Genomic DNA, 26,571 nt, shown 5'->3' on the forward strand with positions numbered 1-26,571 from the left:
TAGATCTGGAAAATCTTATTTCAAGAAATCTGACCAAGATAATTTTCACTTGATCCATTGGCAGATTTTTTTTTTTTTTACTTAATTCAAGGTTTTTTGGCTTGAAATAAGCAAAAAAAAACAAAGTATATATTCAAGATCTATTGTCGAAAAATAAGTTCTTATATCTCACTTCCAAGTTACTCTGTAGGTGATTATGTCTTATTTTAAGTATGAGAAGATATTTTGACTAGAAATGAGAAGAATACACTTGGTAAGATTTAGATTTTTTCCAGTGGAATTATTTGGTTCTTATAACAATAAAAAAAAACAAACAAACTTAGATTTAGAAGTGTTAGATGATTTATCTTGCTTTAAGAGTTAATTTTTTAATTTAAGTGTTCATTCATCTGTAGACATGCTTATTTCAAGACTTAACAATCTGAATTCAAGAAATCTTGTCATGGACAGACATTGTTCACTTGTTTTGAGTACCTTATTCATCAGATTTAGACACCCTTTTTTTGCAATGGAGTTCCCAAATAATTTTTTTTCTCTATTTAACCTTTTTTAAGTGATTTATCACCATTTATCATAATATTATCCCCTCGATTTAGCATTTTTTTCAGTGAAAATCAGGTATTTTCCTATATTTATTTTACTGATCATGTAGATTAATCATCATGCTGAGATTATATTTGAGGGTTATCAAACCAAAAACAGAGAAACCGAGAAAACTGAAGAAAAAGTGACTTTTTCAGTCAAATCTATCATTAACTGAACATAAACCAAGTGCATCCATCCACTGTCATTGATCAAACTCCATGGGTTTTACTGGTGACTCAATGTTGTAGAAGATGACTATGTTTCCATGGTAACTATGGAGCTTCTGAACATCCAAATGGGTCATATCTGATGATCATGAAAAGATGACAAACTGTATTTACATCAGATAGTTACCTATATTGATAGGATTAATGGATCAATGGGAAATAAACAGTTGATGGTTTTGGTTTTTGAGGGTTAACAGAATAAATACAGTCGAAATGAAATGATGAACTCTCCTCATTTTTCAAGTATTTTACTCATTTTCTCCTCACTTTAGAAGTATTTCTTCATTTTTATGCCATATTTCAATGTTTTTGGTTCATTTTTTTCTTATTTTTTAAGTACTTTGCTCATTTTATTCTCATTTTACAAGTTGTTATGCATTTTTATCATGAATAATTGAGGTTAAACTGCATTTTACACCAATTATTTACATGTATTGATAAGATTAGTGGTTCTAAGGTTTATTAAACAGTTTAGATCAGTAGATGCTTTTGGTCCCTGGCATATATTTGGGTCTTTATGGGTTAACCCGTGTCAGGTCCAGTTTCAGATTTCTGTCTTTGACATTTGGAAGGTCATCCCCCAGTGAGTTTGATAAGAGTGGCCATTTTCGAGACCACTCAGTGTGTCTTTGGTTTGTTCTGGTCAAATTGTGTTTATGATCGTCGTTTCATTGTGTTGTCTTTGACCTTTGTAGCTGGGAGAGGTGAGACAGTTTGCAGTGTGAGCGTTGGGCGGATGGCGGCGGTAGGGGTGCCCTCGCTGTCTGGTTGTCGGCACTGAGCTGTAAACAAATGGCTCATTTTTTCCCTCTTACCTGTTCCCTTTCTGTCATTCTGACAGGGTGAGAGTGGTGCCAGAGTCCCTGTCAACCAAGAACAGCAGTGTGAACAGTAAACACACAACCATCCCCCTGTACACACAACAACACACACACAACCGCGTCTGTGTGCAGTGCACATGTCAATAAAGTGTTGCGCAGTGGGCTAAAAGATGAAGGACAAAAGAGACTATTTGCATTGCAAATGAAGCCACAAAAACCTCAGGTCGGTATTTCCCTTTTCGCATTGAAACAGTGTTGTCGTTTTTACCACAGCTTACAGTCGGGCTTGTTACTGTCGTGTTTCCTTCACTGTTGCTGTGTTGCATTTTTGCTCAGTAGTTAATCAGTGCTTTCCTCTGGATGTTGGAATGTAGTGAAAGGCAGATCAAGCATTTGACTTTAACCCATAAATACCCAGTGCTACTTTTGTGTCAGTTCCCAAATGAATCTTTCTCTATATTTAACCTTACTTAAAGGGGTCATATTTTGCTAAACCCACTTTTATTAGTTTTTGGTTCATTTATTTGTGTATTTGGACCCTAATTGTTCATAAAGTTTAAATTTGAACCCTCCAGGTGCTGCAAAGCTATCGTTATATTCATTTTGGCAAGAGTCAAGTGGATTTCTACAGCCTGTTTTAATACCTTCTTCTGGTCGTAGTAAATAAATACGTGTTCTATTCTCATTTCATTGTGGATAGGCTGTAATCTGTGATCATATACACATCCACCTTTTTGTCTTTTTTTTTTTCTATTGTATTTTATGCCTACATTGTCTTGTGCTGATGTACATTTGAATTTCCCTCTTGGGGGATCCATAAAGTATATCTTATCTTATCTTATCTTATCTTATCTTATCTTATCTTATCTTATCTTATCTTATCTTATCTTATCTTATCTTATCTTATACCAATTCAGATCACAAAGTGTTGACGACAGACAAAGAGAAGCGGCTGCACTTGAGTAAAAGCAGAGAAAAACAATATAATATAATTCAGTATGGATATGAATATGTGAATATTGGATATGACTGACAGATGTTATGAAGGCAAAACAAATAAACACAAGCTCCTCCCACCCCTGGGAAGTGCGAGCGTTGACATTTTTAGCCATTTTAAAGGAAAACTAGTGTTATTGGCTGTATTATATTCTGTATCATCTGTAAAGTAACATCAATATAACTGTCAATCAGGGGTGTCAAACTCATTTTAGTACAGGGACCACATTCAGTCCAGTATGATCTGAACTGGGCTGGACCAGTTAAATAATAGTATAATAACTTAAAAATAATGACAACTCTAATTTTTTCTTTTCACTTCAGTGTCAAAAAAGTATTACATTTACAAACTATCCTCATACAAAAAATGTGAATAACCTGAACTTCCATAAACAACCTGAAATTTCTTCAAATAATAATTGTAATTTTAACCATATTCTGCCTCAGTTTATCATTTACTTATGCATTACAACTGACAGATCACAGTGGATCTACAAATACACAAAACATTTATTAACAGGGGTCTGGGACTGAAAAATACAGAATTTAGCATTTTGATCAATAAAACTTGATTGTCAATGTCTTTGCAGATTCATCCTGGGGTCGGATTGAACCCTTTGGAGTGCCGGTTTTGGCTCACGGGCCGTATGTTTGACACCTGTACTGTAAATGGTTTAACCCAATAACGACCCAAATAGCCACCGACAACCAAAACTATCTACTGATGTAAATGTTTAATACTTGTTGATCCACTAAACCTATTAATACATGTAGATAATTGGTGTAAAATACAGTTTGTCGTCTTTTCATGGTCATCAGATATGACCCATTTGGACGTTCAGAGGCTCCGTCATTACTGTGGAAACACCGTCATCTTCTACAACAGTGATTCACCTGTAAAACCCATGGAGTTGGATCAGTGACAATGGATGGATACACTGGGTTTATGCTCACTTAATGATATATTTTGCTGAAAAAGTCACTCTTTCTTCAGTTTTCTCTGTTTTCAATGTAATAACCATTAACTTTAATCTGAGCTTTTATAAACATCCACATGATCAGTAAATTAAATACAGGAAAATACCTGAAGTTCACTGAAAAAAAAAAAACAAAATACAGAGGATAATGTCATACTAAATGGTGATAAATCACTTACGAAAAGCTAAATATAGAGAAAGAAATATTTTGTAGCTGCGACAAAAGTAGCACTGGGTCGTTATGGCTTAAATGGTTGGAATACAAGTTTATGTTTCGGGTTGTTACTTAGATTTCAATCCATATCAGAAACACTTTAGCCCCCCCCCCCTTAGCCTCCCCCCATTTCTAAAATAAGCAGATGAAAGCTTCTACATCTTTTGTGTTGGAAATGAGAATCTCTCAGACTTGTGCTGCCACTGTTGTTGGGTTGGTTTCTATTGAAAGCCAGTTGTAGATTAGCTGTGCTCTGCGCAGGTAATCGCTTTGCTTCTGACCTGATTTCTGATTACTCTGGGAGATTAGGATACTGAAACACAACACAGGCACTAAAACAAAGGAAACATGATGTGAGCAAACCCACAAAGACATCTGAGTTAAAATTGAGAGAATACATATGATTTGCATAAATGCCACTTAGTATATTCATAGTGATTAAGGATTAGGACTGTGGGCCAGATGAAGCAAAAATGAACATCAGTGTCAAAAATGGAAGTTTCACCCATCATTTCTCAAATAGGCTCTTTTTTTTTTCAACTTAAAGGTGCCCTGCCACACGTATTTCATTACTTTTATGTTAATGTCTGAAGTTCTACCATGGACTCTTAACATGTTTTGTGGAAAAAATGCCTTGGCTGCAGAGTTTCAAGCCATTCTAACGTGGTGTAGAAAGCCTGCAGCTGGATTTGCACCAGTTCTAATGAATATTCAACATGCTAATGTTAACGTGTTCTTTTACTGGAAGCTCCAAGGATGAGTCTGGATTCAGTCTCAATGTTGACAAAATCTATTCAAATCCCAAATAAGATGGACACTCAGCGCTAAGGACTCGAAAAACAATGAGCCCCGAACATTAGATGATTTGTACATTTATTTTCCCTGTGGGCAGGCTCACCTGTACAAATGGGTTGGTCTTTAAGTTAGCGTTATCTAAAAAGGTCAAGCAGATGTGGGGCCTCCACTCTAAGTAAACTTATGCCAACAATAAGTTTACTTCCTATCACCTATGTTTGACGACACTATGTGTGTGAATATGTGTGTTCAGACTGGTATCTAGAGCAGGGGTGTCAAACTCCAGTCCTCAAGGGCCAGTATCCTGCATGTTTTAGATATTTCCGTCTTCCAGCACACCTGGAAGCCATTACATCATTATCAGGCTTCTGCAGAGCATGATGATGAGCTGAACATTAATTGAACCAGGTGTGCTGGAAGAGGGAAATATCTAAAACATGCAAGATACCAGCCCTCGAGGACTGGAGTTTGACACCTGTGATCTAGAAGAAGAGCAGAACATTCTTAACTCTTGAGCAGACAGATGTTTCCTATCTTAACTAGAAAAGCGCTTGGAGAGCACAGACCTCCGCCAACGCAGATCAGTGCCCCCCCGATCACCACCAAAATGTAATCATTAGTTCCTTGTGCTAGTGTCAACATTTCCTGAAGTTTTCATCCCAATCCGTCCATAACTTTTTGAGTTTTCTTGCAGACAGACAGACAGACAGACAGACAAATCAACGCTGGCAAAAACATAACCTTGGCAGAGGTAACAAGCTGAACCTACTGACAAAATATATATATTTATATAAAACCTACTGGCTAAAACAGAGTACTACATAAATCCTGGTCACAAAGAACTCACTATGAACATTATTGAAATAAAACTGATTAAACAAAAGACTCCTATGTTAAAACAATAACTACTTAATACTAAAACAATTCATCCTAAAACTTCAATATCTAAATTAAAATCAGACTTCACTAATCTGCTTGACTCTGATTGGCTAACAGCTAGCCAATGAGAACCTGGGTTTTCAGCATCCTTTACTCTGCTCAGCAAGTAGAGGAACTGGCGGAAAATGAAAGCTAACATGCTTTGAACGTCCGACTCCCGGCTTCTGTGCCTCTCTTTTACAGCAGACCTTGCACGGAATTTTCACAACTTCTAACCTGTATCCACTGGATGAATTCTGTGGGCGTGGTCTCACCAGGGGAGGCTCATGAATAATAATGAGCTCAGGCATTAACACTTCACACTGACCAGCTTTAATAATTGACCTGATTTCTCCACTTATTTCTTTTCATTGCAAAGGCAGACAGGAGGTAGTGGTTCATTTTCAAATTCACAAACACCTAACATTTAAAAAAAGACCTTACATATTAAAAAAAGAAGACCTAACATTTAAAAAAAAAAAAATATACTAGTAAAAATGGTTTTGTGTGGCAGGGCACCTTTAAGAACTGTATTTTCTGGAACTGTTTACAACATTTCAGTGTAACTTGTAGAAAAAAGATATAACTGATTATGTGAAGTTATACTTCTGACGTATACGCTATGTAAATAGACTATTGACTTTAATAATAATATTTTTTCTTGCTTGTATCTGTGATATTTTCAGTCTGTGAATCTGTAGGAGCTAATTATTCAACAGTACATGAGATAGAAAGGTTATGTATAATCCAATTACTAGACAAATATGCTCTTCTGTTAGCTGTATATATCACTGCAGTTGTAATATGTTTGCAAAATCGAAGTTTATTAGCATATTTGTAGTGTTTTAGTTCCAATCCAGCTTTATTTGTAAAGCACTTTAAAACAACCACAGTGGACTAAAATATTGTACAGAAAAATAAATAACCAAAGTAACAGTAAAATACAAGAATAGATTAAAAGACATCAAACAACTGTAAAAAAAACAAAAAAACCCAAATCTCTTATACTAACTGCTGTCCCTGTGTCACAATATATTTGTGTTCATAGAAACTTATCATTTGAACATTTTTATCCAATATTGATCACAATTGCAGTTTAACATCATAGGATTAATTTCTTATGAGAGCAGCATGTTTTGTACATTTGCGAAAAGTGAAAAAAAAAGTTCATTTTGAGTCCCTGTGTCACGCAGCAGTAATTTAAGTTTTTTTTTTTACTCCCAAATTTTATTTCTGTAAATTGTAACCTGTGTCATGTTAAAGTACTTGTTGAGACCTATTCATACATGTATTAAACATGGAGATAAGTGATTTAGTTTAATCATAGAGCTTATTAAACATGAAATCTCTGTATGTATGGATGGTATTTTTCTATCTATAAACATATTGTAGTGGGTTTTAATCCTGTAGCTGCTGATCTGTAGTATTGTGTACCATGGCGGTGGTGGAGTGTGTGTTTGTTTTTGGGTCCAGGCTGGAGTCCAGGTGTGTAGACGGTCAACAGACTGTCCTCCTCTAGGGGTCACGACTTCTCTGTAAACTGCCAGGACTCCAGCTTCCTGTTCATAGTGTTAGTGTCAGACTGTATTTTCATCCACATCCAAGCAGAAGAGCCTTCATTCATTCAGTGTAGTCGACGTGATGAAGAAGAATGTGGAAAATCTTTTACTCTATTATACAGTAACAGCCGTGTCTTTGTTTACAGCAGTAGGAGGCTGCAAGATGATATTAAATTATGCTATTCTGTTCTCAAGAGCAAAAATAACACTTCACTTCAGCTCCTCCGGCATGAACAATGCAATTGCTTCACCCAAATCTTGTCATCTCTTATTTCTCCAAGTTTACCATCTCTTTTCATCTTGCTTTGCTCTTGCTTTAATTTTTCCCTTTTTTTTCTCTTTCCCTCTGACCTTGTTTAATACACAGACGGAATTAAGAGCTCACACTTGCAAATGTAATTACAATGAAAGCAGCAGCGACTGGATAAGCAGCTCCTCTCCTCTTTGCTCCTCATTGCTCCTTGTTTCTCCTCTCCTCTCCTGGTTTCTCCTCTCCTCCTCCTGGTTTCTCCTGGTTTCTCCTCTCCTCCTCATTTCTTCTCTCCTTCTTTCTCCTCTCCTTGTTTCGTTTCTTCTCTTCTCTTCTCCTGGTTTCTCTCCTCCTCCTGGTTTCTCCTCTCCTTGTTTCTCCTCTCCTCTCCTCTTCTCTCCTCGTTTCTCCTCTCCTTGTTTCTCCTCTCCTCGTTTCTCCTCTCCTCTCCAGGAGAAAAAAAAAACAGGGGAATGGAGTTAATACATACCTAGTTGGTGTGTGTGTGTTGGTGTGTATGTGTATACATTAGGCCTGTAATGGTACACGTACCGAACCATTTCGGTACGCATCTGTTTGGTTCGGTACACAGCTGTACCAAAACGGCACAGTATGATGAGAAAAAGAAAAAGGAATGAAAGATGTCGTTTGATGCGGAACTTTAAATCCACGCAAGTTTCACACGGACATATTGAAGGAGCACACATTGACCCGAAATATGAAATAGCAGCTGATATAAGGTAAAAAAACCCCAACAAATATGATGTGAACCTGGAAGGAAGAGACTGCAGCCCCTCCACCATCAGTACAGTCCAGTTTGGATCAGTTCAGGTTCAGGTGAAAGACAACAACGGGGAAAGAGACGTTAATAAGACGGACGTTGTTTGGCCCCTAGGAACTACGGTAGTTCTAAAACACTGACACTAGCTCTGTCTGTCTGTCTGTCTATCATGCATGCTGTATAATAGAGGAATAAATAGAATGTTGAAAGTATGTAAAGTTTCACTTTCGTTTCATGACAGCGTTCGCTACGTTAGTTATGGACCGCACCCCCAGGTATATAACTGCGCGCCCCCCCATCCCCCAGCTCCGACAAAAAAAAAAAAAAAAAAAAAAAATCCCCCGTGCACACAGGCACACAACACAGTTTGTTCTCTGTCCTAAAATAAATAATTTGGTTCATTGTGTTGTCAAAGTTTCTCTTCAGTTTGTTTAAACAGAATACCAGTTTACCCTCTTGTTGATGTTGCACTTCATGTGGAATTTTTTTGTTATTTTTATGCAGAATGTGAACTTACAGAACTGTGATTAGATTTTTCTTGTTTGTTCGAAACTACCTTTCAGGGAAAAGTGCAATACTAATGTTTAAAATACATTTAGTAATATTAATAATTTTTTTTATTTTCTATTTGATTTGTAGCAGCAGAATTATATTATTCCTGTTTTTCTATACTCTATTGTCTCCAAAAATTGGGGGAAAAATGTTTAAAAATTCATAAATGCAATAATAGACATTTTGAAGGGTTTTCTTTTTTCCCGTACCCAACCGAAAAAAAAACGAACCGTGGCTTTGAAAACCGAAAACGTACCGAACCAAAAATTTCCGTTACAGGCCTAGTGTGTATGTATGTATGTATGTATGTATGTATGTATGTATGTATGTATGTATGTATGTATATATATATATATATATATATATATATTACCTCTTCAATGCCAAAGTTGCAATATTCCAACAAAGACCATAACTGAATGAAACCGACAGCTTTTTGGACTCTTGATACCAAAAATGAATACAAAAAATAAAACAAAAACTACTGGCTTAAAGGGTTAACTTTCTGATAGTTTATGTGTGACAGTATGACCGCTGTCAAGGATGTAATGTTATCACTCCCCAACAGTAACACATTTATAAATGCTGCTGAGCCTCTTTTAGGTCGTGAGCTCCCGAGTTTATGTAATTATACCGATGAAAACAGAGACTTTTGGAAACAATGACGTACACACTTGTGTTCACTACCTCCAGGACGTTAGTTGTTGGACGTTACCAGTGTTCCTTCTCATGTTGTCTCTTGGCAGCTGTTGTGGAGCTAAATTCAACATTTGATCATGTCACTACGCATTAAATCCACAGCATGAAAGCTATTATTTGAGCAAATTGCGACAATTACCTTGTCCAGCTGCTTCATCAACCCCCCGGTCATGCTATCTGTGTTTAAGGCTTGTTTGGGCTGGTGGTGGACATTATTTCTGCAGCTTTGCTAAAATGATTGTGTCGGTGGAGATCATTTTCTTTTTAAAATACCGGTTAAAAATGTAAATCTATTAGCGGGTTGTCGAAAAGAACAAGTTGAGTGACATTCCAAGAGTTTTACTTCAACTTTTTCCTCTCATTTCTAACAAATTGGGCTCTCTAACTGCTTTCTCCTTTCTGTGCATGTGTCTGCTCTGTCGGTAGGGTTTAGAGTAATTGCTAACAAGTACTTTTGGACAAGACAGGATTGGAGTGGGAATTCTGAGGGTTGTCACATCACAGGGCGACGCTTTAAAATGGTCCTGAGGGAGTTTTAAAAGGAGTTTTTGATGTGATGTTTAACAGCAGATTAGGTGGTGTGGCCGTGCAGTGGTTAGCACTATCACCTTACAGCTGCCTCCCACTGTCCAAAAACATGCACCTTATCCCTTTAGTGGGCAAGTGACTGTTTTTGGTCATTTCTACTTACATTACAAGACAGTGACATCAACAGTTGACTGGAAAAAAAAATCTAAATCTTACCTTACCTCTTGTCCTCCAATAACTCACTAAGGTTAAAGTTTTGAATTTCAGAGTATTTCCATGAGTGCTTTATAAATGGTTAAATTTTTAATCGGTCAAACTAAACTACCCACAGGTGTGAATATGGGAATGAATAGTTGTTTGTCTGTATGTTTAAGCCCTGGGATAAACAGGCAACATGTCTGCATTATATAGCGTTCAGGATTGACTAAAGAAAATACTTGTTTAAAATTCTTGGATCAACATTGGTAGTTGAGATAAGGACATGATTTACCTGAATTAAATGAAATGTATTCAGTGTATTCTCTTCTATTGTATATTTAGCAATGATGACATTGAATTTTTGTTTTTTGTTTGTTTTCATGTGGAAACCTTGTGTTAATTATAAATAGGGTTTGGCAAAATAAGTCTTAACTTCAGCCTAAACCCTTTCGGTCTTTTGGACTTTCGGATATGTTTTTTTTGTTTGTTGTTTTAAAGTAATTAACGACCGAATAAACTACTACTACTACTACTACTACTGCTACTACTACTATGCTGAACCCCATTGGATGCTGGGATCAGCTCCAGCACCCCCATGACCCTCTCGAGGACTAAGCATTTCAGAAAATAAATGCATGCCTAACAATATGTTTGTTTTTCTTTGCCTTTCAGGATATCCTTGGTCTCGGGCAGAAACAGCCGTATAGATCTAAGAGATCCCTGCTGGTCCCTCCCATGAGTGTAACTGAGAATCAGAGGCCCCCCTTCCCCAGAATCATCGGCCGGGTAAGACTCAAGCTTCCATTCCGAACTCAGTTGGACTTGATTTCCCAGAAGCAGAGCAGTTTTCTGCTGGAGCGAGCCTTTGTGTCATAACAGAAAACAGACTGAAAATAGAAATAGGGGTTTGACTGTAAAATACTCAACCTCTAGAAAAGAGCCGAAAGGTAAGACCAAAAGAAAAGATAAAGGCGTGATCTGCCTCGTAATAGGGCACACAGCTCCACATCCGACCCAATATTTTATTCCATTATAACTTATCTGTCGGACCCATAAACGTTTTACTTTACCTTTTTTATTGAGGTTTACTGTTGATGTTACATCTTTATGACATTGTGTAGTTATTGCAGTAAAATACAGACATAAACACAATGAAAACGGACCAAACAGAGAAGCGTAAACCATTAAACTTTGGATAATAATACAAAATAGAGAAGCTCCTCTTAACTGAAAAGGGGATACTGCTCAATTAATGACAAAAAAATAAAAATCACTTGATCCCAGAGCGAAGAAGTGGTAAGGTCACCACATATTGAAGTGTTTTGTTTGTTTGGACATTTAAGCGTTACTTATCTGTGAAGGGCAAAACACTTTGAAAGCTTCCATTAACTGCCACTCAGGTTTTATCTTTTATTCCCTTAAATTGTTATATAAAAGCTCATTTATCTTCTTCCAGGACAGGAGGAACTAAAGCACACTGTACCGCAAATACTGACAGTTTAAGATCAGTCATGCTAGAAATGAGGACAACGATATTTACTGCATAAATGACTTAACCACAAAAATAAAATAAATAAAAATGTAGACGCAAAAACAAGTAAGCCCCACTGAAACCCTCCTTCTATGATCTTGACAAATTAGCATTTATTCATTAATATTTTTGCATACATTATAAGTAAGAGGACACAAACTGATGTTTAGAGAGCATATTTCAGACAATAATTAGAAATCTGAATTGCACTGTTTCCTGACATCTTATTTTAGCCCGAAAGGACCCAGTGTGACATTTGTGGCAATTCCTAAATTAATTTTTCTCTGTTTAAACTTCCTTTAGTGGTTTATCACCATTTGTCATAATATTATCTTCTGTATTTTGTGTTTTTGTCAGTGAAAATCAGGTGTTTTCCAACATTTAATTTACTAATCATGTAGATGTTCATAAAAACTCAGAGTAAAGTTGAGGATTATTGTATCAGAAATTGAAAAAACTGAAGAAAAAGTGACTTTTTCTGTAAAATCTATCATTAACTGAACAGAAACCAAGTGTGTCCATCCACTGTCATTGATCCAACTCCATGGGTTTTACTCGTGAATCAATGCTGTAGATGATGACGGTGTTTCCACGGTAACTATGGAGCCTCTGAACGTCCAAATGGGTCATATCTGATGACCATGAAAACATGACAAACTGTATTTTACACCAGTTATTTGCATGTAGTAATAGGGTTAGTGGATCAACAGGTATTAAACAGTTTAGATTTAGGTTTAGGTTAGTTTAGGTTAATATTTTATGCAATTTGGTGCTGAATTGAACCATTTTTTTCAATCTATTAGCAGATCTACCACACAGAAAATAATGCTTTAAAATATAAAATAATACCTTGTTCCCTTACCTTCTACAGTAGAATTAAAAGTAAAACAATAAAGGGGTATCCATAGGTATTCCATGGTGGCAGTTCCCAAATATATATTTCTCTCTATTTAACCTATCTTAAGTGATTTATCACCACTTATTATAATATTATCCTCTGTATATAGTGTTTTTTTCAATGTAAGTGAGGTATTTTCTTATATTTAATCCATTGATCATATTAATGTTCTTTAAAGCTCAGAGTAATTTCAAAGGTTATTAAATCAGAAACGGAGAAAACTGAAGAAAAAGTGACATTTTGAACAAATATTTCAATAACTGAGCATAAAACAAGTGTGTCCATCCACTGTCATTGATCCAACTCCATGGATTTTACTGGTGAATCAATGTTGTAGAAGATGACAGTGTTTCCACGGTAACTACGGAGCCTCTGAACATCCAAATGGGTTGTATCTGATGACCATGAAAAGATAACGAACTGCATTTTACACCAATTATTTACTAGTATTGATAGGAATAATGGATCAACAGGTATTAAACAGTTTAGATCAGTAGATGGGTTTTTTTTGTTGTTTTTTAGGGTTAACAGAATAAATACAGTCGATATGAAATTATGAACTCATTTTTCAACTATTTTACTCATTTTCTCCTCATTTTAGAAGTATTTGTTCATTTTTATGCTGTATTTAAAAGTTTTTGGTTCAATTTTCCTTATTTTTTAAGTACTTTGCTCATTTTATTCTCATTTTACAAGTTTTTATACATTTTATCCTATGAATAATTGAGTATAAATGAATCTATATATATGAGTATAGATATGCATATTAAACAGGTTAGATCAGTAGATGGGTTTTGGGTGCCAAAAGTCTTTACAGGTTAATCTTTTATGCTATTGAACTGAGCCCCAATCTATTAGCAGCTCTACCACACAGAAGATGAATAGAAAATATAATATAATGCTTGGCTCCTTTACCTTATACAATTGAGTTAAAAATAAAAAAAAAAAACAAAGACGGTATCCACAGTAATTCATCATCTCCATCTGCAGCATCAATGTGAGGAAGTTACCAACCTAACCTTTAAATATAAGAAGTCAGTTTGAAAGTACATATTCTAAAATATATCTAAGTTGAAGACACTCGCTACCTTGAAAAGTACGCATTGGTTTAAAAATGACACTCTTTTACATCATTATCACACAACATAGCCCTGCTGAGTAACTTTAAGCCTGAGCCTTTGCCCTGAATATTATTACAGTGAACACATGCATAAATGTTTTATTTCATCTTGACTCCTCACATGATCTCGGGAGAACAGAATGTGAACAGGTTCGACTTAAACTGAATTATTTCAAGTGAATAAAAGCAGAGTCTTTGTCTCCCCGAGGCATTGCATCAGGTGATTTACATTTATGAATGTTGTACGTAAATGTCATTTTGAAAATATTCACTCTCAATGATATCGAGTAAAGGGAAATGTCAATCATATAATGCAGGAAAAAAACTGCTTTTTATCTTACTGAAGTTGGTGTCTGTGTGCTAGTGTATTTTCAGTTTCTGCATAATAAATAGTTCTTTAATGAATTCCCACAATGCATAGTATAGACACTCTAACCTTATGCTTTAATGCATTTATGATGAGAGATTTTCTATGTGCATGAAGGTTCCTTTGAATAAGTCCACAGGGGATGTGACACAGTCTGTAATTATGATGCAGGTAATATTTAGGCTTTGTCTTTAATGTTTGGAAGTCCTCTAGTTATTTTAATTTTTTTTTTCAGTTTTTCTCTCAATAGACATTTACATTTATTGTTGCAAGTCCCTACAGCCCACAAGCAACATTAGATAGTATTTGTATTTATTTATTTAGTTACAGGACAGTGTTTATTGGCACTAGTTACAAAAAATAAGATGCGTGCACCAGATTTAGCAAAGAAGCTAATTTCTTATTTCTTATTTATTTTATTTATTTATTTTGAACATGCAAAGAAACAAAATGAAACAAAACAAAGCAAAATAAGACAAAAACAAAATAATATTTAAATAAACTTAATCTGTCTTCAAGGACGTGCAAGTCGGAATTTTTCATGGTCAAAAAGGAGTAGGAAGAAGGATAAACTTATTTAATCCTACCCCTCAAGTGCTTTTACACCTTTATCACTAACTTAATATAAGAATCAAACAATACATTTTTCATAATTTTAGCATTCAACCACAACTAATATATAATGCAGTAATTCAATTATACACAACAATATGATCATAGTATTACAGTCATACAAACAGTCTGTCTGTTGTCATGGACAAACAACCAACATAATAAAACCTCAGATAGATTATGAACAGGGGTGTAGTGGTCCCTGGGTAAGTGGGCATACTCTCAAGTTTTGCCTTTTTTAGAAACATTGACTACTGTAAGACTACTCTATTTAGTTTACCCAAAAATCTGTCAGTATTTACTCACTATTAAAAAATTATCATGACTTGATCAGGAGCAGTTTGTAGGTATTACTGGTCACACAAGCAGCTGCATGAATGTAAATGTGTTCAACATGAGGCAAACATAGGATAACGTTAGCCTTTCATAATGTTAGCCTTTCATAATATTAGCCTTTCATAATATTAGCCTTTCATAACGTTAGCCTTTCATAACGTTAGCCTTTCATAACGTTAGCCTTTCATAACGTTAGCTTACTCACACAGTTTAACTATTGGCAACAAAATCTCTCCTCTAAATGTGCAGTCATGTGACCAGTCATTCGGAAACCACCCTAAAACTTACCTCAGAATTATGTATTCCATGAAAGTAGACTCTCTCAATAGGCGTCACTCACTCAAAAGACGTTTATTCTGCCTTTCTTGTTCACATTTCCAATAATGAGACGTGCAGTGACCTGTCAATCAACTGGGGTAGCACTGGCACCTAAGGTTCCAGAGGTGGCCGGCATGAGTTAGCAATATTTTCCTCGGCATGACCCGCCCTACTCTGCCTCTGATTGGCTCATCAGTCCTCATGTTTAAAGTTAACCAATCTAATCAGCGAAGACAGCGAGTACTAGCCAATTAGAGGCAGAGTAGGATGGGTCATGGCTTCACCATCCTAGGGGAAAAAATTGACAATTTGGCTGCCGATACTACTGAATGGAGCACATCGGGGGGGATTTAGAAAAGGGTATATGCAATACTAACTGAAAAATAACTAGGTATACACCATATCCCGCCGTAGATTCTAAGAGTACAATAACATTTCTGAGAATAAGAATAAGATATAAAAGAAAGATGGAGAGAAGAAGCGAGAGGAGAAAAAAAAGAAGCAATAAATAAATAGGCTAATTGTACTTTTTTCTCATTTTATTATTTTTTCTTTATTTTCTAAAATTTTTTTCTCTCTTTTGTTTACTTATCAACCTTTTATATATCATTACTGATATTTTGTTGGTTGGTTTTGTTTTGATTTCACTGTCTTCATGTTCGAAATAAATACTTCCAATCAAAACAATGGTAAACCAGACATTGAAAGAAGTGCAAGAGTAAGAACTATTGAGCTAAAAAACTTCTGTAGAATTAACCGAGACCATTTATAGATTTATAGACAGTCAGTTCACCTGAGTCATTTTACAAAAGAAGGTCATTCATTTTGGACTGGGTTTGGGGCTCTGCATTAATCTTTCCCTGCTTTACAAATCTTTGATGTATCTATGACTGTTGAGCAGATTTGTTCTCGATAAGACTGGGCACTAAGAGATCAACCACATCTCTCAGTACCCGCAGAGACTAACATAAAAGGAGATCCCTAACTGAGCCCCGCACATAATAGATAATTGTACCCTGGGGGGTTCAGGAGCACCGAGCTCATACCAGAGCTGTACTCATACCAGTCCTCTGAAAGATCATGCAGACCTCTCTAAGGCCTTTTTCAGTCGTGCTTGGCTGTGTCCAGGGCTAGCTTTATATTTACTGTTCCTTAACCCATAAAGACCCAAACAGCCACCGGTGACCAAAACCACCTACTGATGTGACTGTTTAATACTTGTTGATCCAATAATTCTATCGACACATGTAAATAATTGGTGTAAAATACAGTTTGTCATCAGATATGGCCCATTTGGACGTTCAGAGGCTTTGTAGTTACTATGGAATCACCGTCATCTTCTACAGCATTGATTCACCAGTAAAACCCATGGAGCTGGATCAATGACAGTGGTTGGAGACACTGGGTTTATGTTCAGTTAATGATAGATTTTGCTCAAAAAGTCACTTTTTCTTTCTATAATAACCCTCAAGTTTAATCTGAGCTTTTATGAACATCTACATGATCAGTGAATTAAATTAAGGAAAATAACTGATTTTCACTGAAAAAATGCAAAATACAGAGGATAATATCATAATAAATTGTGATAAATTGGTAAAGAAATGTTAAATATCGAGAAAAAAAAAATGGAACTGCCACAAAAGTAACACAAGTCATGTTTCTTTAGTTTTCTCTGTTTTTGAAATAATAGCCTTTAACTTTAATCTGATCTTCAGTGAACATCTACACAGTGGTGCACCTTGCCATTAGGCAAGGCAGGCAGCTGCTTGGGGCCCCTAAGCCAGCAGGGGCCCCCAAAGGACCAACAGACTTGACACAAACAGTCTAAAGAATAAGTTCACTACACAGCGGAAGTGAGAAGTTGCAGTAACAACTAGCTGTCTCAAATTCTCTGAAGGGGCCCCCTGAGTCCAAATTGCCCCTCCCTCACCTGTCTGTCAGAGTGAGAGAGAGTGTGCAGGTTGCATGCTATATATATATATATATATATATATATATATATATATATATATATATATATATATATATATATATATATATATACATACATACATACATACATACATACATACATACATACATACATACATACACACACACACACACACACACACACACACACACACAGGGGTTGGACAAAATAATGGAAACACCTTAAAAAAAATCAACAAAATATAATTTAATATGGTGTAGGTCCGCCTTTTGCGGCAATTACAGCCTCAATTCTCCGAGGTATTGATTCATACAACTTGTGAATTGTTTCCAAAGGAATTTTAAGCCATTCTTCAGTTAGAATACCCTCCAACTCTTTTAGAGACGATGGCGGTGGGAATCGACATCTTACTTAAATCTCTAAAACTGACCATAAATGCTCAATAATGTTGAGGTCTGGGGACTGTGCTGGCCATACGAGATGCTCAACTTCATTAGAATGTTCCTCATGCCATTCTTCAACAATTCTAGCTGTATGGATTGGGGCATTATCATCTTGAGGTGAAGGTGTTTCCATTATTTTGTCCAACCCCTGTAGCTTGGGGCCCCATGGGACCCTTTCTGCACCACTGCATCTACATGATCAGTAAATTAGATATAGGAAAAACAAATCCTCTATGTAAAAATGCCTTAACACTACGCTACACCATTTTTGGGCATGAATATGTGTGTATGCTTACATGTACATATGTGTATAGGGGAATCTACATACATCATGTTGCATCTGATATGTTTGTGTGTATACATTTATACATACATACATACATTTACTTATTTATTAATTTTTTCCTTTGTGATATTTTGTACCTATGTTTAAGTGTAAGTTTGTGCTTCACAAACTCTGTTTCATTTGTCCATGGGGAAAGTTTACTTGTATGGAAGAAGATTAGGGCCGCTGGAAAAATGAATAAATAAATAAAATTAAGGTCTAGTATATTTTTAAATTATTCTCAGAAAAAAGTCAGAATTCTGAGATTAAAGTCAGAATTCTGACTTTTTTCTCAGAATAATAACAAAAAAAAATATTGGACCTTAATTTATTTTTTTCCAGTGGCCTAATCCTCTTCCGTAGGCTTGTTTTGTGTTTGTTTGTTTGGTTTTTTTTTTTTGTTTTTGTGTTCTGTTCTATATAAATCAACAATTCCTATTGTTTAGACATTTTTTGCACTACTGCTGTAAAAAAAAAAAACTCAATAAAAAATAGCCTTGGAAAAAATTAAAGGAAAATACCTGATTTTCACTGAAAACCCACAAAATGCAGGGGATAATATTACAATATGTGGTGATATATCATGTAAGAAAAGTTAAATATAGAAAAAAAACTGTTTTGGAAGTGCCATATAAGTAGCACTGGGTCTTTATGGGTTAACTAAGATTAGTGTCCTGCTAAACAAAATTTAAAAATATTAGAGCCACACTCACCCTAAAAATATGTGTTAATCAACCACCAGAGCCTCACCTGCAAAACACCAACTTGTCCTCAGATGATTTGTGATGCCAGTTCTGTCTTTGAATACTTTGCTGATAGACTGACAGACAGTTTTTTCTTTTTTGGCTGTTCTCGCTCTCACAGATGGTCTGTATGCAAGAGATGACAGATGTCTGCATCTACCACCCGTAACATGCAAAATTATTTATATTAACCCTTATGCTCCATAACTTGGGTGTCAAACAAATGGCCTCTGGGCCAAAACTGGCTCACCAAAGTGTCTTATCTGGCCCATGGGATACATTTGTGAAATGCAAAAATTACACTGAATATATTAACAGTCATTTTAGTTCAGGGCCCACATTTGGCTCAATTCATTCTCAAGTGGGTCAGTCAGTAAATCACTATCATAATATTTTATAAATACTGACAACTCCAAATTTTTCTCTTTGTTTTAGTGTAAAAAAGTAGCATTACATGAAAACGTTTACATTTACACACTGTCCTCTTTGAAAAAGTGTGAATAATCTGAACAAATATAAACATGAAATGTCTTAAGAGAAGTGGAATTTTGACACTATTCTGCCTGTTACTAAATCTTTTTGTATTTGTAGATCCACTATGATCTGTAAGTTGTATTGCACATGCGTAAATGTCAGAATCAGAATATCTTTATTGCCATTGTGCCATGTACGACATTGAGGTAGACAAGTAACAAATATCAGTAAAAAAAAGGCACAGTAATCTACATAAAAAAAAAAAATTGCGAACTCAGAATATTTGTAAAAAAAAAATAGAATGTAAGTAGTGCAGATAACGACAATAGTGCAATTGTGATGGGAAGATAAGTAGGCAAAGATGAATATCATGAGATAATGTGACAATAAATGGTATGAGACATTGTAAATAGACAGATATTGCTCATGTTATTGAATGTAATGAGATATTGCAGCGAAAGTCAGTGTTATTGCAGGTGTCCGGTTAATGTAAATGGAAGCATAACATTATTAAAATTACCCTTATTTTTCTTAATAAATTTCAATTTGTTCATGTTATTCACATTTTTAAAGGATCATTTGTAGATGTAAACACTGTCATTATGTAATTTAACTTTTTTCACTCTTAAAAAAATACAGAAAAAATTGGAGTTGACATGATTTATATATTATTATGTTATTATTTTACTGGTCCGGTCCACTTCTAAACATGTTGAACTGTATATGTAAGTTTGACATCGCTGCTCTATAAGTAAATCCTTCACCTCCTGTGGTATCCATTGGGTGCTAGTCAGACCCACATAAGCCCACAAACTAATACATGAGTTAAGATTTTGCTCCGAGTAGCACCTTGTTCTTCACCAAGGCTGACATCAAGGGCAGATTTGATGGAGCTGGGTGGACTTGCTAGGCTGTGGGGTCCACACTATGAATGCTTTATAGTTTGGCACTGCGGATTATTGACAACCAGGGGCAAAAGCTCCGTTGCTACTGTTCATTCCTGAACCTGTGATATATTCCGCTAAGTTAACTGAACCCACCTGACCTGTGGATGGAACTGCTCTCTATCTCCCACAAAGTTTTACTGTTTATTTTGCAGAGTGGGGAATGTGCTCCACAGATATTTAATTGATTGGGGTGTTTTACAGAGCATTGCACCAGTGGTTGCCTTTAGCTTTAATGTTGCTAGCATCCAAACGGCCGTGTTAGGGAAGTCCTAGTTTGTGGATCATTAAGTTATGGGCATATGGAAACTGTTTGCCTTGCTAAATTGTCCGATGTTCTGCCATGTTTACAGTACACTTGATTATGTGTTATTCACCTTCATATTGAATTAGCAATGCTACAATACCATGAGGGCTGAGTTGACAACAAGGCCCTGAATCAGCACACATACAGTAGGATGGGAATAAACCAGAGATAGAGAGTGAATATAATGATGCTCTACCACTGAGATTCCAAGTATCTTGCTGCCTCTGTCAAGAATCATTCTCCTCTCGTTAGAGTATTTTTGGGTCATTTTGAAACTGTGTCCGCCACAGATTATTCACAGGCTACTAAAAAATGCCAGAATTTTACTAAGAAAATCACTAACATCCTTCCATTGGATATGTACTGCAGTTCTTTTACCCTAACTGATGCAGCGAGTAACTTCTCATGTCTTAAACAACCATCAGTTTGGAGAACAGAAACCAAGTGTGTCCATCCACTGTCTGAGAGCTAAAATTTACTTGGGGGATCAAATGAGTGGCCATTTTTGTCAAAAAAAAAAAAAAAGTTGTAAGAAATGCATAGAACTGTGTTGAAATAATGCTAATACATTTGTGCACAGACTACTGATATTTGACAGTGGAAGCTATATTTTCAGAAATATTGGATTTTGAATAGCACGTGTATGTGAAAACTTTTGCTGGTGGACGGACGTGACATTACCCATGATGATCTGGTCAGTACCAGTACTTTATTAGTAATAAACTTATATACTTACTATTGCCAATTCTCCTCTTATTCATAAATGTTAGTATTGTGGATCTAAAACAATAACAGCTGACACAAAAACACAAAATGTGGCAGTGGACGGATGTGAATTGGTTGTTCCAGATCCCATCATACTGATGCTCGGCAGCCATGTCACCATTTCCACAAATGATCCCTGTGCAAAAACTAGTATCAGAATTATTTATTGTACAGTTTATCATCATACTAAAGGGTAAATAACAATATAGAATTGTTATTTCTTTATAAAAAGGCTTATTATTAGAAAACTGTTGATTTAAAAAGTGACGTGTGACATTCTTAATGTATGTATTGGTGTAACATAAGCAGGATGGATCAGCACCATACTCCGTAAAACATGTGATATGTAGGATATAATCTTGTAAGAAAAATAGGGGAATCTAAAAGAATAGAATATTTGTTTTTCAGGTAAATTCAGTTAAAATATAACTTGGCCATTTGTGACATGAAAATATAGCATTAATTGTGATGAAACTGGACATTTTTGACCTGAAAACATAGTTCATATGACCATCAACATGTTGCAACAGAACTGAAATCTTGTACATTTGCATAACTTGCATTTACCAACACAAAGTTCCTTTGGGGATTTACTTATATTGATTTCTCATGCACAACGACATAAATAAGACCTCTAAGCAAATTTTAGCCGATAAAGATTGGACTGTGTTTCTATGGGAAAAGGTCATGTGGTCTGATGAGTCCAGATTGATCCTGTTCCAGTGTGATAGGTTCACATTATGTGTCCAAAAAGTTTCATCCCTGATTATTCCAAGATGCTGTAATGATTGTCTCCCTGTGTACTATTGCTTTAAATACTTTAGATTATTATGGTGACGCACACTGACGTAAAGACGAAACTTGTTCACCTCGAGGTCAGACATGAGTTGCTAACTGTATGATTCGCTGCTTTTGTTTTATGAGTTGGGACTCTCAAAACCTTGTATTTACCTTTTCCCCAACAAAAGTGTGCTAATGCGACGTGGGAAGAATGTTTGAGCTTCCCTGGAAACATTAAATGAGTAGTGTGATGGTAACGAGCTGTTTCGAGTCAAGATTTTCAACTCTTCTGACTCCCAAAGGCTTCCCTGACCACTACAATGCCAGGATTCAGGAAGCATCAGAACTCATTTTCACATGAATTGGGCACCAGAAAGTCCAGACCTGAACCCCATTGAGAATCTTTCAAGGTTAAGGTCAAGTTTATTTATATAGCATATTTAACCCTTTCATGCATGAATTATGAGAATCTTATTCAAGGTTTTTTTTTTTTTTTTCCTGACTGTTTTTATTCCTCTTTATGCATAAAAAATGTGGTTGAAATTTTTTTTAATGAACCTATTTTTCATGGAGTTACAAAAATATCCACTCAGCTGGACACTATACATTTAGTTTTTGAAGCAAAGGAACATGCTTTTACTGACTGAAACTATGAAATGCATTTTTTTAAATGCTGCCAATCAGATGTTTTCTCACATTTTTTAACATACTATAATACTAGTTATTACTCACTCAGATAATATGCAACAAAAAAACCCCATCTTTTTGGTAAAAAAAAAAGTGCTAATTATAGTCTGATATCAATTAGCATTTCATGTACACTCAAATATGTTACTGCAGATCAGGTTTATCAAGAACAGGAAAGTTACAGTAATGCTATGAATTACAGTGTATGGGATGGTACATAACGGTCAAAACACGGTATTTGAAATCTCTGAGGGGACATTTTAGAGACAATTTGACAGATTAGTGTTGCTAAATGACCCACATTTTTCCTTTTAAATTAAGTTTTGCTTTAGTTGGACCATAAGGGATTATCCAAAACAAGGAGCTACTTTATATTGAAATAAATGTTGGAATGGCAATCAATTAAAGTTTGCTCTCTGATGGGAAATTACTGTGTTTTGACCAATTAGTGTCCACTGTGTTGGCTGATAAACAAGTAAAACAACAAAATACAAGAATATACAAAAGAACAGCTGTAGAATAGCAGTCCACTGTAGTGACCGCTATGCATGAAAGGGTTAAAACAATGTAAAGTGTCCAAAGTGCTGTACACATCTGCAGATACAAATGTAAGATACGCTAAAACTAGTAAAATAAGAATAAATACATGATGTAGTAGTCTTCTAAAGTACAGGATATCTTTGGGCTATCCTATACTTTACACAGTGTTCAGACTCTCCCATTGTTAAATACAACATCTTGGCTAAAAATGAACACAACTATAGTTGGAAGCAGTGTCATTGCATAAGCAGTACGTGATGTTATTGATGCAAGAGCAAATGTGACCCTTAATCAAAGCTGAGGCCCTGTCCATATGAAGACGTTTTCGGTCATATCTGTAAAAGGTTTTTATCGGATAGGCCTTTCATCCACACGAAAGCGGCGTTTACAGTCACTGAAACTGCAAGTTTTGGAAACCGGGTTCCACAGTGGATACATTTGAAATTGCCAGTTTCACGTATTCATCTGTATGACCAGGGTGTGATTTGTTGGGAGGGATCAACCCCTCCTCTGGTTTTTACATCCCTACTTCTGCTCAATGAATTTCTTCCTTGGGGGGACAACCAACCAACTGAAATAACAGGCAGGTTGTGACAGTTTTCTTACACCTACATATATCCTGCATTACTGGCAGTAACGTTCACCTGAACCAAAATGTCGTCAGTCTCAGAATTCACAAACACCCACATGCACTGGGGTGCCATAAAGGGGGGGTAAACGTGACAAATTCATGGGGTCCAGCATTTGTGTGTCCAGTGGATACAGGAAGTTGGGAAAAATTCTTGTAAGATCTGCTGTGTAATAGAGGAATAGAAGCTGGGAATTGAACGTTGAAAGTATGTAAAGTTTCACTTTCTTTTCACGCCAGTGTTAGTTACGTTAGTTATGGACCGCGCCCTGCTGCCCCCCTTCCGACAAAAAAAATAAATAAATCCCTCCCTCTGTTGTTTTGACAAATCGCACCCTGTGTTCAACCAAACCACAACTTTTCTTAAATGATGATGTCATAGCCCCACCTCTCTAACCTTTCATCCTGGAAGCAAGATGCCACTTCACAACAACAACAACAACGGCAGACTTCAGAGTTGTGCTTGTGCTACAACAGCTATTGAGCTTATTGGAAATATTGAATCAAAATCTTCAGCTACTCTTTCTTTACAATGAGCAACAAACAATCGTAGCTAACAATATTTACTATATGCTCTTGGATCTAGAGAGAGGCAACCAGAAGGAAATATTGTATCAGACCCGTAGAACCAAGCAAGCTTTTTTCGCATACTCCACGTCTTCTTTGTGAGAGCTTTTGCGAGAGCATTACAACACCACATACAGGCCTGGCATTTGTACTACATCATTTTCAGTCGTCGTGGGGAACGACTTCGCGTTTACGGAGCACTTGTTTGAAAACGACAAAGAAAAAGATCATATCGGAAAAGATGTTTTGTGTGGACACGGCCGAAATAGTCCTACAACCCCTCTATTTTTTTCAGGCAAAGTTTAGGGTTCACAGACATTTTTTCCCCCTGGTTAATTGTGATGGAAACATCCCTAGAAGCACTTTTTTGAAAGCGACAAAGAAAAAGATCATATAGGAAAAAAATGCAGTTTCATGTAGACATGGCCTAAAAGCACTCCAACCAAACCTTGTGAGTGTAATTACTGTAAAACACTGTGTCATATTGTACAGGATGAAGGATACAGTACATTTGTTGGGAGAACCATCAGCAGGCCATTATGCAAATATCCTCCCTGGTGAACCACAGAGACATGACAAGAAGGGACAGAGTCAGCGGATACATGTAGTCTGGAAAGGATACCAGTTATTTCTACACGCTGTGGGCCCAGTACAGCCATTGTCGGACGCTTACACATGCATACAACCAATTAGATAAAATGTTCATGCATAAAACCATCATTCTCTCATGTCCTTCTTTGTGTTCCCTCAAGTGCCTTCCTCATTTCTTCTACTTCTCGGGGGTACACTCCCATCATCCTTTTGTCATCTCTGTATCTTCCAGCCCCCCCCCCCCCCCCCCCCCCCCCCCCCCCTTACCACCACCACCAATAGAGTCAGCTTTGCATGAGAAGGCAGGCTAATGTGGGCTATTTTACCCAATATGTTGGCGACTTGGCGAAATTGATTTTCCACACCAATAGCTTCCCTCTTCTTATGCAACCTACCACTTCCATGTGGCAGCCGGTCATTTTTCACGCGGCCTACTCGTTTTCTCTTGGAGATAAACAGTAGAGCGAAGGGGGAGAGGTGAGATTGTGAGGGCTAGGATTTGACATGTATGATGTTGCATGTGTGTAAGCGTGTGCATGTGCGTCTCTCAGAGGCCGGGGTGGGTTGGCTGTCAGCAGGAGTCGCAGGGGAAGGGTAAGAACCTTGTTGTTTATGTCACAGCTCCTGCTAGCTGTGGAATTGTTTTGATACAGAGGTCTCTCCCCTGCCCTCCCTGGGGGACCTCATAAACAGCTCACAACAGCTCACACAGCAGCTGAGGCATGCCATGAAATTGATATGCTTAAATGTTTCTCTTAGTATCTGCCACTTCAGTCACTGTTGATGGGACCATTTTTCAGCCCGCTCAAGTACTGCAGAAGATAAATCAATCATACCTCAAGTACTTTAAATGTTTATTCCTGATGTTTTTTTGAAATATTTACGAGACTAAGCACTAGTCACAGGTGGGATTTCTGACACAAGATTGTCAAAATAGGCATCCAAGGTAAAATAATTAGTCTTTTCCACTACTGTACCTCTCAGTTATTCAATAAAATAAATCTGAACAATATATACGTGGTTGATAACTAGTCTGTTGACAGTATTTATATCAGAGCGCACCTTGAAAATCCATTTCACAGTTTTCTTCCCTTTCATAAATGTGTTGTTTACCTGCTTTAGTAGCGTCCCTAACACAGATACAGTAATATCTGTCTGAGTGTTGGTTAAGGGTGACCTAATGAGTGCATGTTTCACTTTAACATTCAGAATATGAACAGTTTCCCATTTTGTCTAAGGAAGGCTACACATTATAATTCTGGTAATGCACTTAAGAGATACTTAACTCAACCTAAGACAGAAAACACAGCACATGCAGGAAGGCAGACATTGAGAATTACGGGGTGTTAGCACAGTCTTGGATGTCTTAAAAAGTATGGAGTTTTTAAAGACTATTTTCTAGACCTTGAAAAGACCTTCTAGACCTTGAAAGTCTTAATAATGTATGGAAAAAAGTTTCTCTTATAGTTGAATGGATGAAAGTATGCTCAAAGGCACATAATCTTGTATGATTAAAAAAAAAAAAACATGAGAAAACATGTTTATTTATTTTATTTTACCTT

At 36.4% G+C, this 26,571-nt stretch overlaps 1 protein-coding gene across 1 annotated transcript in view; it reads left to right on the forward strand.

The window, feature by feature from the left end:
* Nucleotides 1–26,571, forward strand: part of cdh13 (cadherin 13, H-cadherin (heart)) — a 1,127,464-nt gene that overhangs the window by 470,073 nt on the left and 630,820 nt on the right. Inside the window, 1 exon segment of the mRNA XM_030136869.1 lies at nucleotides 10,773–10,886. Coding sequence (XP_029992729.1) covers nucleotides 10,773–10,886 — 114 coding nt within the window.

This window comes from Sphaeramia orbicularis, chromosome 6, assembly GCF_902148855.1.
Source record: "Sphaeramia orbicularis chromosome 6, fSphaOr1.1, whole genome shotgun sequence".
Classification (NCBI taxonomy): Eukaryota; Metazoa; Chordata; class Actinopteri; order Kurtiformes; family Apogonidae; genus Sphaeramia; species Sphaeramia orbicularis.